The sequence below is a fragment of the Salvia splendens genome, chromosome 13 (genome assembly GCF_004379255.2).
Source record: "Salvia splendens isolate huo1 chromosome 13, SspV2, whole genome shotgun sequence".
Lineage (NCBI taxonomy): Eukaryota > Viridiplantae > Streptophyta > Magnoliopsida > Lamiales > Lamiaceae > Salvia > Salvia splendens.
In genome coordinates, this window is record NC_056044.1 from 8,821,800 (window position 1) to 8,838,931 (window position 17,132).

The 17,132-nt window shown below is 38.9% G+C and overlaps 1 protein-coding gene across 2 annotated transcripts; it reads right to left on the bottom strand.

The window, feature by feature from the left end:
• Positions 1-8,154: 8,154 nt before the first annotated feature.
• LOC121762289 (protein root UVB sensitive 2, chloroplastic-like) lies at positions 8,155-11,943 on the bottom strand. 2 transcript variants are annotated; one of them, XM_042158119.1, is made up of 10 exons: positions 11,806-11,943; positions 11,570-11,701; positions 10,785-10,873; positions 10,595-10,679; positions 10,410-10,469; positions 10,231-10,324; positions 10,028-10,125; positions 9,776-9,955; positions 8,775-8,897; positions 8,155-8,694 (listed from the first exon to the last, which is right to left on the bottom strand). In XM_042158119.1, exons 1-10 carry the CDS (start codon positions 11,815-11,817, stop codon positions 8,269-8,271), a joined length of 1,299 nt encoding a protein of 432 aa, XP_042014053.1. In that variant the 5' UTR covers positions 11,818-11,943; the 3' UTR covers positions 8,155-8,268. The 2 variants fall into 2 exon arrangements, with proteins under 2 accessions (XP_042014053.1, XP_042014054.1); XM_042158120.1 differs by having other exon boundaries at positions 11,774-11,904.
• Between the last annotated feature and the right edge of the window lie 5,189 nt (positions 11,944-17,132).

Below are 17,132 nucleotides of genomic sequence, written 5' to 3' on the forward strand. Positions count from 1 at the left end.
AGATGTCGACTGACCCGTCTACCGCCGCTACCACCGTTCCATCCACCGTGTCCCCCGTCGCTCCCGTCGACACGTCGTCGGACATAACGATGATTCCGACTCCTGGCTTCACAACTTCTTCATCAACAACCCCTTGGGTGTTTGACAACACCTTTGGGACGATTTCCGGATTCACCTCGAGTGGGTCAGTCGGTTCCACTTTCAGTGGTTCTATTGGATCCTTCAGTGGGTCGAGTGTCGGGGCCATCGGGCAGGGCACGGGTGTTGGATCCTTCGGTGTCAACATGGGTGCTAGCTCCTTCGGGGGCAGCACGGGTGTCGGATCCTTCTGGGTTGGCATGGGTGCTAGCTCCTTCGGGGCAGCACGAGTGCTGGACCCTTCGGGTTCAGCACGGATGCTGGATCCATCGGGGTCGGCACGGGTGCTGGATCCTTCGGGGTCGGCACAAATGCGAGGGCCTCCATGCTCCACGCAACTGTGGGGGGCGTTGTGTCCCACCCAATTGTTAGCTCCTACAGGGGCAACGGACTTGGTCCCTTTCATGGGACAATCTCGGCACCAATGGCACCAAGGATGATGCCACCCGCCGAGAAGCCATAGAAGTTCACGGGAACGGATTTCAAGAGATGGTAACAGAAAATGTTGTTCTACCTAACAACGTTGGGCGTCGTGAACTTCCTCAAGGAGAACGAGCCAACCCCGCCAAGCGAGGACGAGGCACGTGTCGAGATGTACGTCGAGTATGACGCTTGGAGCAAAGGAGACTATCTTTGTAAAAACTTTATTTTAAGTGCTTTAGATGATAGTCTCTATAACGTGTAAATGCTAGATAAGAAGTACCGTAGTGATGATGCGGGTACTAAAAAATTTGTAATAGCCAAGTACTTGGACTACAAAATGGTCGACTCCCGACCGATCATGGACCAAGTGCAAGAGTTTCAGCTGATCATCCACGACCTCGCCGCCGAGGGAATGGCCCTGCCTGAAGCCTTCACGGCGGGCACAGTCATTGAAAAACTTCTACCCGGCTGGAAGGACTTCAAGAGCTACCTTAAGCACAAGCGAAAGGAGATGAATCTTGAAGACTTGATCATGAAGTTGCGCATCGAGTCAAACGTGTGCAAACGCCGATGGTTTGGCTAAGGGCCATGGCCCACCTGTTGCTAAGGCCAATCTGTTGGAGCGGGACGGTCCCTCCAACAAACGCTCCCGTCCAATTGTAAAGGACAAGGGCAAGAAGAAGCAGCCTGCGAGGAAGGTTGAAGGCAACTGCTACAACTGTGGCAAACCTGACCATTTTTCCAAGGACTGCCGCAAGCCGAAGAAGAAGCCGGTTGCCCACGTTGTTGAAAAAGAGTTCAAGGACTGGGATGAAAGTGACCTTGTTGCTGTGGTCACGGAAGAAGTCAACCTTGTTGATAACAAAGGTGACTGGTATATCGACACTGGAGCTACTGCCCACTTCTGTGCCGATAAGAGCAAGTTCGCCTCCTACACCGTTGTTGAAGGGAGGAAAATCAACATGAGGAATCAAGCCTCGTCTCAAGTCCTCGGCATTGGAGACGTGATTCTCATGATGACGTCCGGCGTCACCATCACTTTGAAGGATGTGCTGCACGTCCCGGACATCCGCAAGAACCTAGTGTCAGGATCAATACTAGTGAATAAGGAGTTTAAACTTGTATTTGAATGTGATAGGTTTTCTTTGTACAAGTTTGGAAAGTCACTCGGAAAAGGCTTTGTAACTGACAGACTTTTCAAGCTTAGTGTAGCTGTAAGCCATGTCCCTAAGCCGTTGGCTAATAATAAGAACGCATCTACTTCTTCTTACTTGGCTGAGTGATCTAACTTGTGGCATAGTAGATTGGGACATGTAAATTCAAATGCTATTAAAAGATTAGTAAGTTTAGATTTACTAAAGGCAAATGAAGTAGAAACTCAAAACAAATGTGAAACTTGTCTTGAGGTGAAAATGACTAAGTTACCGTTTCATTCGGTTGAACGGAACACAAAACCCACCCCTTGAATTAATTCACACGGATGTATGTGACTTAAAATTGGTGCAAACGAGAGGTGGTAAAAAACAATTTATCGCATTCATAGATGATTGCACACGATATTGTTATGTCTATCTTTTAAGAAGTAAAGACGAAGCAATAGAAGCGTTCAAAAATTATAAGAACGAAGTCGAGAATCAACTTGGATGTAAAATCAAAATGATTCGAAGTGATAGAGGGGGTGAATACGTAGCCCCGTTTGAGGAATTATGCAACGCAAGTGGTATAATTCACTAAACGACTGCACCATATTCACCACAATCTAATGGTATTGCAGAACGCAAGAATCGAACTCTCAAAGAGATGATGAATGCGTTACTAATCAGTTCGGGGATACCCCAGAACATGTGGGGGGAAGCTGTTTTGACAGCCAACTACATCCTAAACAAAATCCCACGCAAAGGTAAGGACGTTACTCCTTATGAGCTGTGGAAGGGAAGGAAGTCATCCTACAAATACCTCAAAGTGTGGGGGTGTTTGGCTAAGGTAATGGTTCCTCCGCCCAAAGAAGTTACAATTGGTCATAAAACGATTGATTGGATCTTTATTGGGTATGCAGTTAATAGTAGTGCTTATAGATTCGTTGTCCACAAGTCTGAAATACCGACTGTGACTGTGGGAACAACAATCGAGTCAAGAAATGTTGTATTTCTTGAAAATATATTTCCTCGCAAAGACAAGGAAAATATTGCACCCAATTCTGAGACGAGAATTGAGGATGAAGCCACTAGTTCTAAATCAGTGGATGAAGAGCCAGAATCGCGCAAGCGAACAAGGCCTGATCCAAACAATGCGGTACCAAGACGTGGTAGCATGGTCAGAACACCAAAGACATTTGGCCCTGACTATATTGCATTTATGTTGGATGAAGAGCCAACATCAATAAAAGTAGCCTTTGCTGGCCCAGACGGGTTGCATCGGAAAGAAGCTGTTCAAAGCGAAATTGATTCAATTTTGCTAAACCACACGTGGGTGTTGGTTGATCTACTTGAAGGTGCTAAACCTTTAGGATGCAAATGGGTCCTTAAAAGAAAGTTTAAGGCCGATGGAACAGTGGACAAGTATAAAGCTAGACTGGTAGTCAAAGGCTTTAAGCAAAAGGAAGAGTATGATTTCTTCGATACCTACTCACCTGTAACGAGGATTACATCAATTCGAGTGCTTCTCGCGATTGCTGCTGTACACAATCTTGAGATTCATCAAATAGATGTCAAGACTGCGTTTCTAAATGGTGACCTTGAAGATGAAATCTATATGGAACAACCTGAAGGTTTTGTAGTACCTGGACAGGAGAAAAAGGTATGCAAGCTGGTTAAATCCCTCTATGGATTGAAACAAGCGCCGTTGTAGTGGCACTTGAAATTTGATAACGTGATGTTATCAAATGGATTTAAAATCAACGAATGTGACAAATGTGTCTACATTAAGAACACTGATAATGGAAATTCTAAGAACATCCGAAGGAATCACATTAACACAATCTCATTATGTTGAGAAAGTATTAAAGAGGTTCAATGCCTATGATGGCATCCCGGCTAAGACGCCTATAGAGCTCAATGTTCACTTGAGCAAGAACCGGGGTGAGCCCGTTGCACAAGAAGATTATGCACGGGTCATTGGATGCATTATGTATCTTACTAATTGCACTCGACCTGATATTGCTTGCGCCGTGAACAAGTTGAGTCTTTATACGAGCAATCCAAGCAAGGAGCATTGGAAAGCTCTTGTAAGAGTTTTGAGGTATCTCAAGTATACTCAAAATCATGGGCTACACTTTTCGAGATATCTCCCGGTACTTGAAGGGTACTGCAATGCAAATTGGATATCCGATAACAAAGACTCACTTTCAACAAGTGGATATGTCTTTACTATTAGGGGTGGTGCTGTCTCGTGGAAATCCACGAAACAGACATGTATAGCCCGATCCACTATGGAATCTAAATTCATAGCTTTAGATAAAGCCGCGGAAGAAGCCGAATGGCTTAAAAACTTCCTTGAAGATATTCCATGTTGGTCAAAGCCTGTGCCTCCAGTGTTAATTCACTGTGATAGCCAAGCCGCTATTGGGAGGGCAAACAGTGGCTTGTACAATGGTAAGTCTCGACACATTCGTCGACGACATAATACCGTGAGACATTTGATCACAACATGGGTGATTACAATTGACTACGTAAAGTCATTGGATAATCTAGCGAATCCGCTAACCAAAGGGTTAAATCGTGATCAAATGAATAAATTGCTAGAGGGAATGGGTTTAAAATCCACAAACTAAAGAATTGTCATAGTGGTAACCCAATCATGATGACTGGAGATCCCAAGAACTTAGTTCAATGGGAAAACTAAGCTATGAGAGTTCGTCTGACACACTCATCTATATCTATTCCCTATAGCGCAATAGAGTGTTGGAAAACTTGCCTAGTGGTGAGGTTAAGTCTATGACTTTTAATGACCCCTAAAGGATCTCGTTGAGAAGAAGTTCTCAAGGAGACTAAGTATGGCAAGATACTTAACGAGGAATCACCTATGTAACTGTGAAGTGGGGCCGCTTCAAACAATACACTTATGAATCCAAAGTGGTGTCCAATGCCTGAAATGGACACAAAACGTGAGAACGGATGAGGATGAGGTTGAGGTGTTTAAGTGTTAAAATCACTGTCTCGGTGCACGCCGTGGAGGAATAGTTCAAAGCATCGCGCTACTAGTCCGCATGTGTATCCGATGGTGTTGACTATGGATGGTTCAAAGCCAAAAACTACCTATCCTTATGATTACATACCTCTTGAGGGTTGAGCTTGTGTCTGCATACATATGCATTGAGCAATTTCCACTAATGTGTGGGATTGTTGGAATCGTGCTTAGTCAAATGATTTTTGACTAATAATAAATGTTACAAGACATTTAATTTTGTGATATTAAATGCAATAGCGTCGATCTACGTTCCGAGTAGATGACCGTAGTATATTCATTTTCTCAAATCCGATTCCCGGTGAGTGAGAAATAATATATTAAAGTTGGTCACAATAAAGCTAGAAATGAGCTATGTGAAAAGACTAAGGGATTAATTAACTAGGTGTTAATTATCCCACATCGGGGATGATAAACTTCTTTGATGAAGTATTTAATCAGATGAATTATCATGTGTAATAATTATCGTGGAATAAGACGGGTGACAGAGCCCACACGCGCGCACACGCGCTCCGCCGCCGCCCGCCCGCGACCCGCGCACCGTGTCCCGTGTCCCGTGTCCCGTGACCTGTGTCTAGTGCACCGGGTGCCTGGTGCCTTGTGCCTTGGTTCTTGGCAATTGGTCTTTGGGTGGTCTTTGAGCTGTTCTTTGGAGCTAGTCGTTGAGCGTGGTTCGTGCCCCGGTTGTTCTTTTTAGACCAACCCAAACTCCCCGCTGGACCCCGATGAATAACGGGAGACAAAAGGTCCCCGATGGACCCCTTGTATCCCGTCGTGTAGCATGTCCAGGTGCATCGTGTCTATTCAGCTCCCACTGGCTATTGCACCAGTCAATAACCCTCGGCGGTTACAGTCAAGCCATCATGGCACACATAATGGCTGTTGACTCCATCAATGCCCTGCATGTGGACTTGGCCTATAAATAGGCATGCATCCATTGCATTCTAGACAAATAACATACTCAAGCATTTTGCATACACGCTCTCTCCCTCTCTGCATAAACTTCCCGTCGAAGCTCTGCCCTCGCCTCACTCCCGTTCGCTGGAGCTCTGCTGCTAGCGGTGCTGCTACTTCAGAGACGAAGCCGTTTTATCTTTGGGGACGACACGCCAAACCGTGAGCACTACCGAGGCATATCTCGTCTTGCGGAAAGAGGACTCCTCGACTCGGCTTACCGCTTTTCACAAGTTTTCCATGTATTTTTGTTCAATATTTTCCGTGTAATTTCCTTTATTTTCCATTATAATTTTCGCCCGGCAAGACTTGTATCTCATTCTACAACATCAGTCTCGTTTGAAATATTTGGAGTATATGTAGCATGAATTGGTATGTAGTGGTGAGGCACATGTATCGTGAGGCAAATTCAGTTGCAAATTTATTAGACAAGCTGGTCGTGAGATGAAAAAACTGAATTGTATATATATGAGAAGCCTTGCTATCTCTTGTAATAAAAAAAATGTAGTACTTCAAGTATTACTCCACGATTGCTGCAACAAAATATACTCCTACAAAGTGTGCTGCATTTGCCATTTCTGTAACATGTTTTCAATTTATTTACAACAAATCAATATGTTTCCAAGTGTAAGTGTAGCATTTCTTATTTGGTGCTAATAATTAATGTTTTATGCACATTTTTTGAATTACAATTACTCATTTTGTGACAATCGTGTACTATTATACAAAGATTTATAATTTGGTATTGAATTAATCCTAATTTGGATGTGAAGGGAAATTCTCATTTGATCTAATCCTTTATGTATGGGTTATTGCGTATGTAAATAGAATATGAATATATAGAGAGACAAGATGGATTATTAGAGTTTTCCATTGTCATAAACTAAAGCAATTGGACACATGAGAGTGCTTTTTAAAGCGTGCTATTTGAGATAATGATGAATTAATTATAAGATAGAATCCAAAAGCTAAATCTTGTTCTTGTTTATCATATCTAATTCTGGCAAATAAAGCTAGATCAATGCATTTTTATATTACCACTTTTAACATTTTCTATGTTTATAAAGATACGAATCCAAAGAGCTATATGTGACTTGATACTGGTTTATAAAAAAAGCCTTCGTTCTTTGCATCACATAACTCGCGTCATTCCTACGAATAAATTTAGATAAAATGAATGAACAAACAAAGAATATTAAAATACTTAATTCATGTATATAAATTGGATATAAAAAATCATGTGTAATTCCCCTGTACATTTTTATTGTAATAATATTATAAATGAAAAGGTACCGAGTCAAAATCTAAATTTTTGGTATGATTTGAATAAAGAGCTCCACCTTTTCTATTTTATATTTTACTATATTTTTAAACATGCTCCCTTTTAAACTTATTGATCTTTTATAGGTATGGTAGTGGATGCAAAGTTGCAACAATTGACATCCTCCTGATTAGCTTACCATTTTCTTTATTTTTCATTATTTTTACATTTAATACTAAGAGGCTTACTTATATAATAAACGTTGTGACTTTTCTTTGAGCATATAGGAGTAGTAAAAGTAGATTCCATTTTCTAGTCAAATATTAACATAAAAAGTTAACAACTCTCAATTTATCACTCCTTCCGTCCATCGTTACCTGCTACTAGTTTTATTTTTTATTCGCTCGTCAATATTTGTCGCCCTTACTTTTTGATAATAGACCCCACATTCCACTAATTTATTCTCCCTCATATTTTATTATAAAACTATATATAAAAATAAGACTTATATTTCACTAACTTTTCCAACTCATTTTCCATTACATTTTTTAAAATTCGTATCGAGTCAAAATGTGATATCTAATGACGATAGAGTACTATGATAATAGTATATGTGTTGAGTTAGCCTAATAGGTAGTGTAATAATAATGTCTCAGGCCAAATGTCTTGAGTTCAAGTTCACCGTGACACGTCCTTTAAATTTATTCATTTGTCTATAAGAAAAATGATGCAACGTATATTAAGAAATGATATTGGCCTCTAAAACCATAAACATTGATCAAAGTTTGGTATTTCGCATGAACTTTATAATTAGTCTTGAATATCAAAAACTTTGCAATTTATTTGGTATTTCTCACGGCATGTCTATCACCATATTTGACTAACTTATAATGCTTTTTTTTCTTTATCATATTTGACACAATTAAATCAATGTTGTTTTCTGCTTAACTTTTTATTCTACTTGTTATGAACTTAAAAAGTGGTTTAAAACATCATAAAACATAGTACAAGGTTGCCCATGTAAAATAAGGTTTTAATGAAAATATCTTATTTAGATCAGTTTGGGAAATAACAAACAAACTGTTAAGTTTGTTATATTCTAGACTAATTTTAAAGTTCGTGGGAAATACCAAACCTTGACCAAAGTTTGTGATTTTAGGGACCAAACATCCGAATTAAGAAAATAAAACACAAAATAACGAAAGCAGATACTCAGATGAGCTAATTTTAGAAATAATTGTGTGTTTAAACGAGAGAATCCATACTACCTCACAAAGTAACAAAAAAACAGAGCGCAATAGCAGATCAGACTAGAAAGCAAAACGACATCCATTCCCATCAAGAAAGCGATCAGTATGCCAACCTCTGGCTTGCAGCTGAGAGAGAAAAGGAGCAAACACAACGCTCATTCTCTCGTAAGCCTCCATCAGCGCCTTCTCGGTAGGCTCGTTGGACTTCTTCTCAATATCAGCGGCGTATGCAGCAACGAGCCATCCCCTCAGAGCATCTTCACCACTCGCACTGCGCTCCAGTATCATGTCTGTCCATCTGGATCTGCGCTGTAGAATGAATCTCTCGTTACCAAATTTTTCCCTCACCCCGTGTAGCTCTGAGGGCTTGATGGTGTCGTGCAGAGGCCTTCCCACCCTAACACTCCCCGCCTCCTCTATGAGTCGGCCTGGGAACAAGAGGTCTTCTTGATACCTGAGATCGGCTGGGCTCGATATTCTGCCACTCTGGTGTAACATGACCAAAACATTTCATTACAGGGGATAGAGAGAATCACAAACCAAGTAACACCGAACGAGGTTAGAACCTTCAAGAATTCGGCTACAATCATTGCAGTTCTCTGTGGGTTTAGAGTGTTGACAGGAGTTGCTCGCATCTCTTCTCTAACACAATAAATGTGAAACGCAGACAGGAGAGGTCCAACCACCAGCTGCAAGATGCTGAGCTTCGTCAGAATCTCAATAAATAAATTTAAGAAGTATCATCTACTATCAATATCTTAGAAAGGGAGCAAATCACGAATGGATTGAGAATCATTTGTAAATAGTGGATTTGGTATCCAGCTATCGGGGAAATGGCCAAACTAATCCCGAAGAGGCAGAAAGACAAGTAATTATGCTGAAAAGCATATATTCAGTTTTCAACTTAAATTCGTCATGACAAACGCTAAATCAAGGGGTCGTTCATATCAGAAATTTGCATCCAATGCCCACAGGGAAAATACAAATTAAATGACAACAAAATATATTGTACATCTACATGAATGGGTTAGTAAAAGGAAAATGAGACCCTATATCTCAATCCATATACAGTGTGATTGTACTTGTCTTTAATCTCAGCATCTAGAAAAACAAAAAATGTAAACTGCCGAAATATAGCAGTATCTAAGTAGGGGTTACGGAGGTGATATTCTAAGTTTCTAACGACAAAATATCAATAATAAGGTACTCATTTTTTCAAGAGAAATCAATAATAGGATACTTGATACACCAATTAGATTGAAATTTAGTAACTACCAACTCTTCCTCAAATGACATGATATATCTTAATGTTTAAACTTTAAAGTATATTAACCCATAAATCCTGCTTCAAAGAAGCGTCTTGAAACATGTCCTATGCTTAGCAGTTTAATCTATTAAACAATCATAGAAATTTTAACTCACCACATAAATGAGGCAGATATTTTTCGTGGAACGTTCTTTTAAGTGAGATGGGATGGGATTGAAGTTACTTAGGTATATAAAAGTTACTCACTAGTGCATTGTCCTGCTAAAAAAGATTAAAAACTAAATAAATAATAACTAGTACCTTGCCCTGTGTAGACGAGCAAACAGTAGATGCTAACTGAATACCTGCTCCAATTCCGAGAACATTAAACAGTGTAGAAATAGCTTCACCTTTTGCGAAGAGGTCACTGAGATTTCCCTCTTTAGCGAATGAAGAATATATGGGCAACCTCGTTGCTCTTGCTGCAACAACTGCCATTCCCTGCACAGTGAAGAGTCATCTTCCATGTACACAACAATATGGCGCAGGTACAAATGCAAATAGGCAACCCACCTTAGCAAAATTACCAAGCCCGGCCATTTCAAGAAACAACTGCGGACATAAAGGGGAAATTACTTCGAGACCAGTGCCAAAGTCGTAAAGAACATCAGCTGCATGAAGGAAGATTTAATCCTCTGAACAAAATTATGTGGATGGATAACTTCACTGATAATTAAAAGAATCGGAGACTATGAAACAAATCCAGTATCACAAACCCAATATCCTCCAACATTTAGGCTCGGAGTCCATTCTTGCGCCCAAATTGCTGCATATGAGCTTTCCCACATGCTGCATCCCATCTTTTAATATCTGCATTAAATAACATAATATATTGATTCACAACACAACAAATTCAGTAAACTACTTGATAAGTTTTCCAAACGATAATCCTTACCCAACTAACAGCTGTAGCCTGAGCGGGTGTAGGTCGCAAGCCTGCAGCAAATAGCAGCGACTGAAAGGGATTCAGTAACTGAGAAACATCCTTTTTGTAGTTGTGTATTCGTATCATTTAGATTAAGATCACTAACTAGTACCACATGATTTGTTATGAACAAAGTAAAAAAATAGCAAGAAAACCTGAGTCGATAATACAGACAGTGTTGCGCTGGAGAAGTGTTGCAAGGCACGAAACTGTGTATATCTAAGATAGCCTTCATTCACACTGTAGGTGTAAGAAGTAATATGAACATATAAATGATATTGATGTTTGACCAGACTTGTTTGTCTGCTAAACTATGCGGAAAAAGGGCTGATATATGCGAATTACCTATACGGATAACCTGATGGAAAGAATTTATTAAGAAAGGATTCGACCACCCTCCGGGAGGCAGGTCTCATGTCTTCAACCATCTTTACCTGAATAAACAATTATAAGGTTCAACAATATCACAAAGGAAATCTTAAAAATAAATCTCTAGTGTCTTTTGTACGGAAAATTATTCATTCAGAGAAAGATATATCTGAAAACCATACAACCTTACACGTAGAAGGACGCCAAAAGGAAAAAAGAAAGACACAAAAACACATACACACACACACAAACAAACTAATGCTGCTATTAGATTTATGGCATTTCACCATTCTTATCAGCATTCATCAGAACAGATTGTATATCGCAGCCTCTCAGCTAACGCTCGGCTATCTGTAGGAGAGTGATACGCAATGAGGGGCATTTACATGATGAAACCAAAGATCTACAATCACATTCAAAATAATTATTAAATAAAATCTCATATGGCAAAACAACACATCCCACCAAAAAAAAAAAAAAACAACACATCCCACCTGCAGAATTTTAGCACAGAACCACAACATTTTCTTTATTTAGAACTTTTACTCCAATTAACCCCGATTGGAAACCATACAAAAATCATATCATCAACCAAACAAGAGAATGAACAAGAAATTTGCATTAACCCAAAACAACATAAACCAGAGCAACTATACATTGAATTAATCAATCAGGAAAAAGAAAAAAAAAGGACAAGAAGTATGAGCACAGAAGGTGTTTGAAAGAAAAAGGAGTAAGTAGGTAAAAGAAAGTGGGCTCACAGAAAATTGGCCATCGGGTTCGAATTGGAAGCGGTGGGACACTGAATCGGAGGTCTCTATCCACCACACGGGCGGTGGAGGCGGCGGTGGCGGCAGCTCACTTGATTTAATCCTTTGCATCTTCAATATTTCCTGAAGAAGCCACCAAAAATGAGCGAATTAATAATCCATTTTTTAGAATATGTATACATATACGAATCTTACTAGTAATTGAGACTGGAATGGTAAGGAATTACGAAGAAATTCATGGATAAGACTTTAAAAGTTTTGCCGGCAAGTTCATCAAAGTTGGAAGCTTGACATTAATAACGGCTGCTAAATAGGTGACAGGTCTTTGTCACAGAATTTTCCCCTTTATGAAAATTGGCCATTTTACCAAATTTGTTTTTGTCAAGATTTGCTTTATTATGTTAATGAACTGCCTTACCTAATAATGGTATCTGATCTTTTTTATATGGTTTTTGGTATCCCGTGAAAAAATTAATTTTAAATATCAAACTTGTGAATTTTTTTTATTATGAAGGATATTTTTTAAAATTTTATTTAAATAATACTAAACATGTGATTTTTTTCCTTTTTTATTTCTTTTTTTTCTTCCGTAGTTTATTCCTTTTTCTTTATTCTTCATTTTCTTCTTTCTTTTTAGTATTTTATCTTCCTTTCTTCTTTCTTTTTTCTCCTTAATTTATATTTCCTCTTTATTCTTTTCTCTTCTTTTTCTTCTTTCTTTTAAGTGTTTTATACATAAATCTAATTGAATTCATAATATAAATCAAGAACAAAACACATAATTAAATTAATTATTTAAAGTAATTAAATCAATTAAATATTTTTTATTAAATTATTTTATACTCATTTTAGGGTTGAAACACCTAACTAAAAATATTCAACTCTTTATATCATTATGAATATAATTCACAATTTTAAATTTTTATTAAGACTGTATTAATTATTTATTAATTTAATATAAAATAATAATAATAATAATAATAATAATAATAATAATAATAATAATAGTTTAAATAGTTACACTATAACTATTTATTAATTAGTGCTAGTTTTTAGTATTATAAAAATAATATTATTATTATAAAAATATAATTATAACTATAATTATAATTATAATTAAGTATATTTGAATGATATTAATTAATTATTAATTTATAACATCAAAATAATAATATTAATATTGATTAATAATAATAGTATAAAGAGTGAAGAGAATTAGAGAAGTTATTATAATATCACTTTTGATATTAGTTTTGTGTATGCCCAAAATATCATTTATGATACAAATGGAAAAATGTACTCCCTTCGTCCGTGAATAGGAGTCCCGTTTTCCCATTTTAGTCCGTCCACGAATAGGAGTCTCAGTTCCTTTTACCATAAATGGTAATAGGGTCTCATCTTCCACTAACTCATTCCACTCACATTTCATTTAAAACTAATATATATAAGTGGGACTCTTATTCCACTAACTTTTTTCCACCCAATTTTTTTAACATTTCTTAAAACTCGTGCCGCCTAGAAATGGGACTCCTAATGGCGAACGGAGGGAGTATTTGTTTAGAGGGCATTTTGGGGTGAAAATGACATCAGGTACCAAAAATGTGATTTATAGGTACAAAAAATGATATAAATTAAAGATCAAGTACCATTTATGTGCGAAGTGAAAGATCATATACTATTTATGTAGTTCACTCTTATTATAATTTTGTTGTAAAATATTTCACTGAAAATGAATAAAGTATTCTATTTAAATTTAATACTCACTCCTCTATTAAAAATATGTGCATTTGAAATGGCAAAAAACTATTCTCTCAATCCCATAGAAATATGTGCACTTTTCATTTTTGTCTGTCCCATAAAATGTGCATTCCATTTTTGAAAAGTTATCCCAGCTTATTATAAATCAAATTATTTACAACCTATATCACCATTAAACACTAGTACTCCCAACTAAGTTGAGTCGTATTCATTTTTTGGACGTTCCAACAAAGTTGAGTCATTTCCCTTTTTAACAAAAAATAAAACATACAATCACTCTTACTTTATTTCATCATCTACTGTACTGTCTCCTTATCTCTCATACTTTTTTCTCTTTCCAATTTTTTTTTTACTTTCATTTAATTTATTCAATACAATTTCTTAATCTTCGTGCCCAAAAGTTTTGTACCAACTTAGTTGGGACGGAGAGAGTACTAATAATTTGGGTCCCACTATCTAGTAACACTACTTTAACTACCATTCTCCTCTTCTCTCTTATTTGGAGTACCAATTTTATCTTAATTCTCGTGTCATATTAATTGTTTATATTTTTGTAGGATGGATGGAGTAATACACAATTGGTAAAGTAAGAGAGATAATGTTAATGATAAATAAAGTGTGTTAATGAATAGTAAGATCCAAATTATTATTAGTGCTTAATGAGTTATAAAAGTGGATCATAGTGGTATAACTTGTAAATAAATTGGTGTATATATATAATGAGTCGGGGATAACTTTTCAATAAATAAAAATACTTATATTTTTATGGAATGAACTGAAATGAAAAATGTACGTATTTTTATGGGACGGAATAGAATATTGTCCACCGTATAATTAACCGACTCAAATCAAAATATGCAAATTATGATAACTGACGTCACACTTTCCAAACGAGCCCCTTCCCCTTTACAAGAAGATATATGATCTCTACACAAAAAATACAGTACGAATTATGGCATCCATTGGAAAACACAAGAGCTAAAAATTTAACTAAAACTAAACTACCTATTAAATTAAGAAAAGTATAAAGAAAATCACACAAAGTTCTAATAACTAAAGCCTTTCTTAGTAACATTATCAAGACTTATTTTTAGGGTGTAAATTAAGTTCACAAAACAAGTTATAAATTTTTAAAAATATCACTTCTGCAAATATACACACGTGCAATGTAGTACAAAAGGTGTTGAACCCACAAGAAAGATATTAATTGCTAAAACTAATTAAAACAACGAAAAACACTAAATTTGTGGTTTTATAGGGTTTAGACAAACAACTCGAGCAAAAAGATCAAAAAAGTAAACTTGAGAATAACACGAACAAAGGTGAAGAACTACTCCTAATTTGATTTAGGTTGTTTTTTCACATGACTCCTATTTAATAGTAATTACTTTTCTCGTGCTTTTAGGGATTGTGTTGATTTTACACTCGCTCGCAGCTGATCACTGGTCGAGGAATTATACACCTAAGATAGGCTGATCACGTCTCATAGGCTCAACTCACTAACCTGATCACCCACACAAGACGCATAGTTGGCTTTAGATTAACTTCTATCACAGTTCAACACAAAGGATCCAACCCCCAGTGTATCCCCTAAGGTCATCCACAAACCTGTCTCTAAACCGTCCCTTAAATTACTATTCGCGGGGCCAACTGTACTTTTTTACTCCATCCCTTAACTAAGGGACGGAACCTGCAACCCTCCGTCCCTTAACCGTCCCTTAAATTACTATTCATTCAATTTCATTTTTTATTTTTATTTTCAACCAAATTCAATTAAAAAAACACACTTCATTAAAAATAAAATAAAATTACAACATAAAATAAAAATACAACTTAAAATTCAAAAAAAAAGACATAATTAAAATCCTACAAAAATAAAAATGACATAATTTAAAATACAATTTTATAGAAAATAAAAAAAACTACTCCGCCGGCGAATCATCCCCCGAAGGCGGTGGAGGTGCACTGAAGCCGTGAGGAGGCGGAATGCCAAGTTGTGCTACCATAAACGTAATTCCGTTAAGCCAGGCTTGGTATTGGGCGGGCGTCATGCGCGAAATGTCCGCCATTGTGGCGGTCATGTACATGGCCATAAGGGAGTTGGGGGGTCCCCCCGAGCCCGAGCCCGCCTGGCTTGATTCGGCTCGGCCCCTCCTCCCTCTAGCCACCTTTGCCGCATTTCTCCCTTGCGGCCAACGGCGCCCACGGGAGGATCCCCCGGCATCGTCTGTCGGGGTCTCAACCTCCTGCGAGGCAAACTCTTGTGGCCCGTTGCCCGAACCGCCCTCACCAGACGAGTATTGGCCACTCGTCGTGTGCTTTGTGCACTTCGAGGTCGAGACCGTGCTGGACCGCACACCGCCGGCCCACCTTTCCTCGTCCTTGACGACCTCCCAAACATCGACATATTTGAATTGTTTGCCGGTGTCGTCAAAGTAGACCCGCAAAGCCGACCTTAGAATGTCGGCTCCCGTGGCTCCGCTTTGGTAATGAGCCGCTTCATTCTTGTGGATGGGGCATAATCGTTTGACATCTCTGTAGACTCAGTCAAAGTGAGTGCGGAGCATCTTATATGTGCGGCGGTGGGACCCCTTCGGCTTAATCTGGTGGTAGGCCACGGTGACCTTTTCCCAGAAGCACTTCTGGGGTTGTTGATTCCCGACGATGAGATCGTACGAGACGCTGATCCAGACGTTGTACACCGCCAGCGTTTCTTTGGGGCCGTACGGATGCCGGCCTAAATCCTCCTCCGCCTCCGCCCTGGAGCTTCCACCGCCTCGGCCTCCTCCCCCGCCTTGGCCTCCTCCCCTGCCTCGGGCTTCTTCCGGAGTGGGTTCAACGGAATAATCCTCCCGAGTCTGGGATAATCCCTGCGAATACCGCGGGGCGGAGGGACGGGCGTATGCATCCACGTCAAAATTGGGTGGTTGGTACCCCCCGGCGTCGACGAGCTCGGCGTCGACGAACCGGAACCACCCAATGTGTTGTACATGCTCCCCCAGTCGCCGAATGTGTTGAGATCCCACCCGCCGGAGCCGCCACTGCCGGAGTTTCTGTCGCCGGACATTTTGTGATGAGATGTTAGATAAAATTGGAGAGGAAATGAAGATGATTTGGGAAGAATAGATGTGTAGTTGTGTGTGAAATGATGATGAATTATGAGTATTTATAGAGTAAAAAATTAAAAAAATGAAAAACGACTATAAACGGTAATATTACCGTTTTTTATTTTTAATTTTTTTTATTTAATTCGAATTATAAAAAAATGAATTATTGCGTCAGCGTGACGATGCCCACTCGCGGGCCGGCCAGTGGGCGTCACGCATGGCGCCGGGGCGCGCCACGTCGCCTCGGCGCGTGGCTAGACGTCTTGCCAACCGTCACGGCGTGACGGAACGCGGAATGGGCTGAGGACGAGACGGGGCGCCGCAACTCGTCACGACGCCGTCTCGTTCCTTCGTGACGGAATACCGGCCACCCGCGTGACGCGTTGCGGGTGGCCTAATCGTCTAGCACGAAAGTTTCTTATCTTTGTTTGCTTCCTACTCGAAATGAAGGAGACATTAGAATTAAGACAATTCTCAAATTAAATTTATTGCTATACTATCAACACTGATAAAAATAATCACAGATAAGAATTAAAAAGAAAAGAAAATCATAAAAATTCAATTAAAGGAGTTAATTTTCAACAATGCTACTAAAATTAAGAATAATCACAAGCTCTAGCCACATGATGGTCACAATAACAAAGAAATAAGCTTAAGATACCACGAGGACAAGGTTTTGGGTGGATGAA

Coding starts and splice junctions, on each gene's coding strand:
- LOC121762289 (XM_042158119.1), bottom strand. Junction 8,898..9,775: donor GCTCGTCTACACAGGGCAAG/GTACTAGTTATT, acceptor AGCATCTTGCAG/CTGGTGGTTGGACCTCTCCT. Junction 8,695..8,774: donor TTGTAGCCGAATTCTTGAAG/GTTCTAACCTCG, acceptor ATGTTACACCAG/AGTGGCAGAATATCGAGCCC.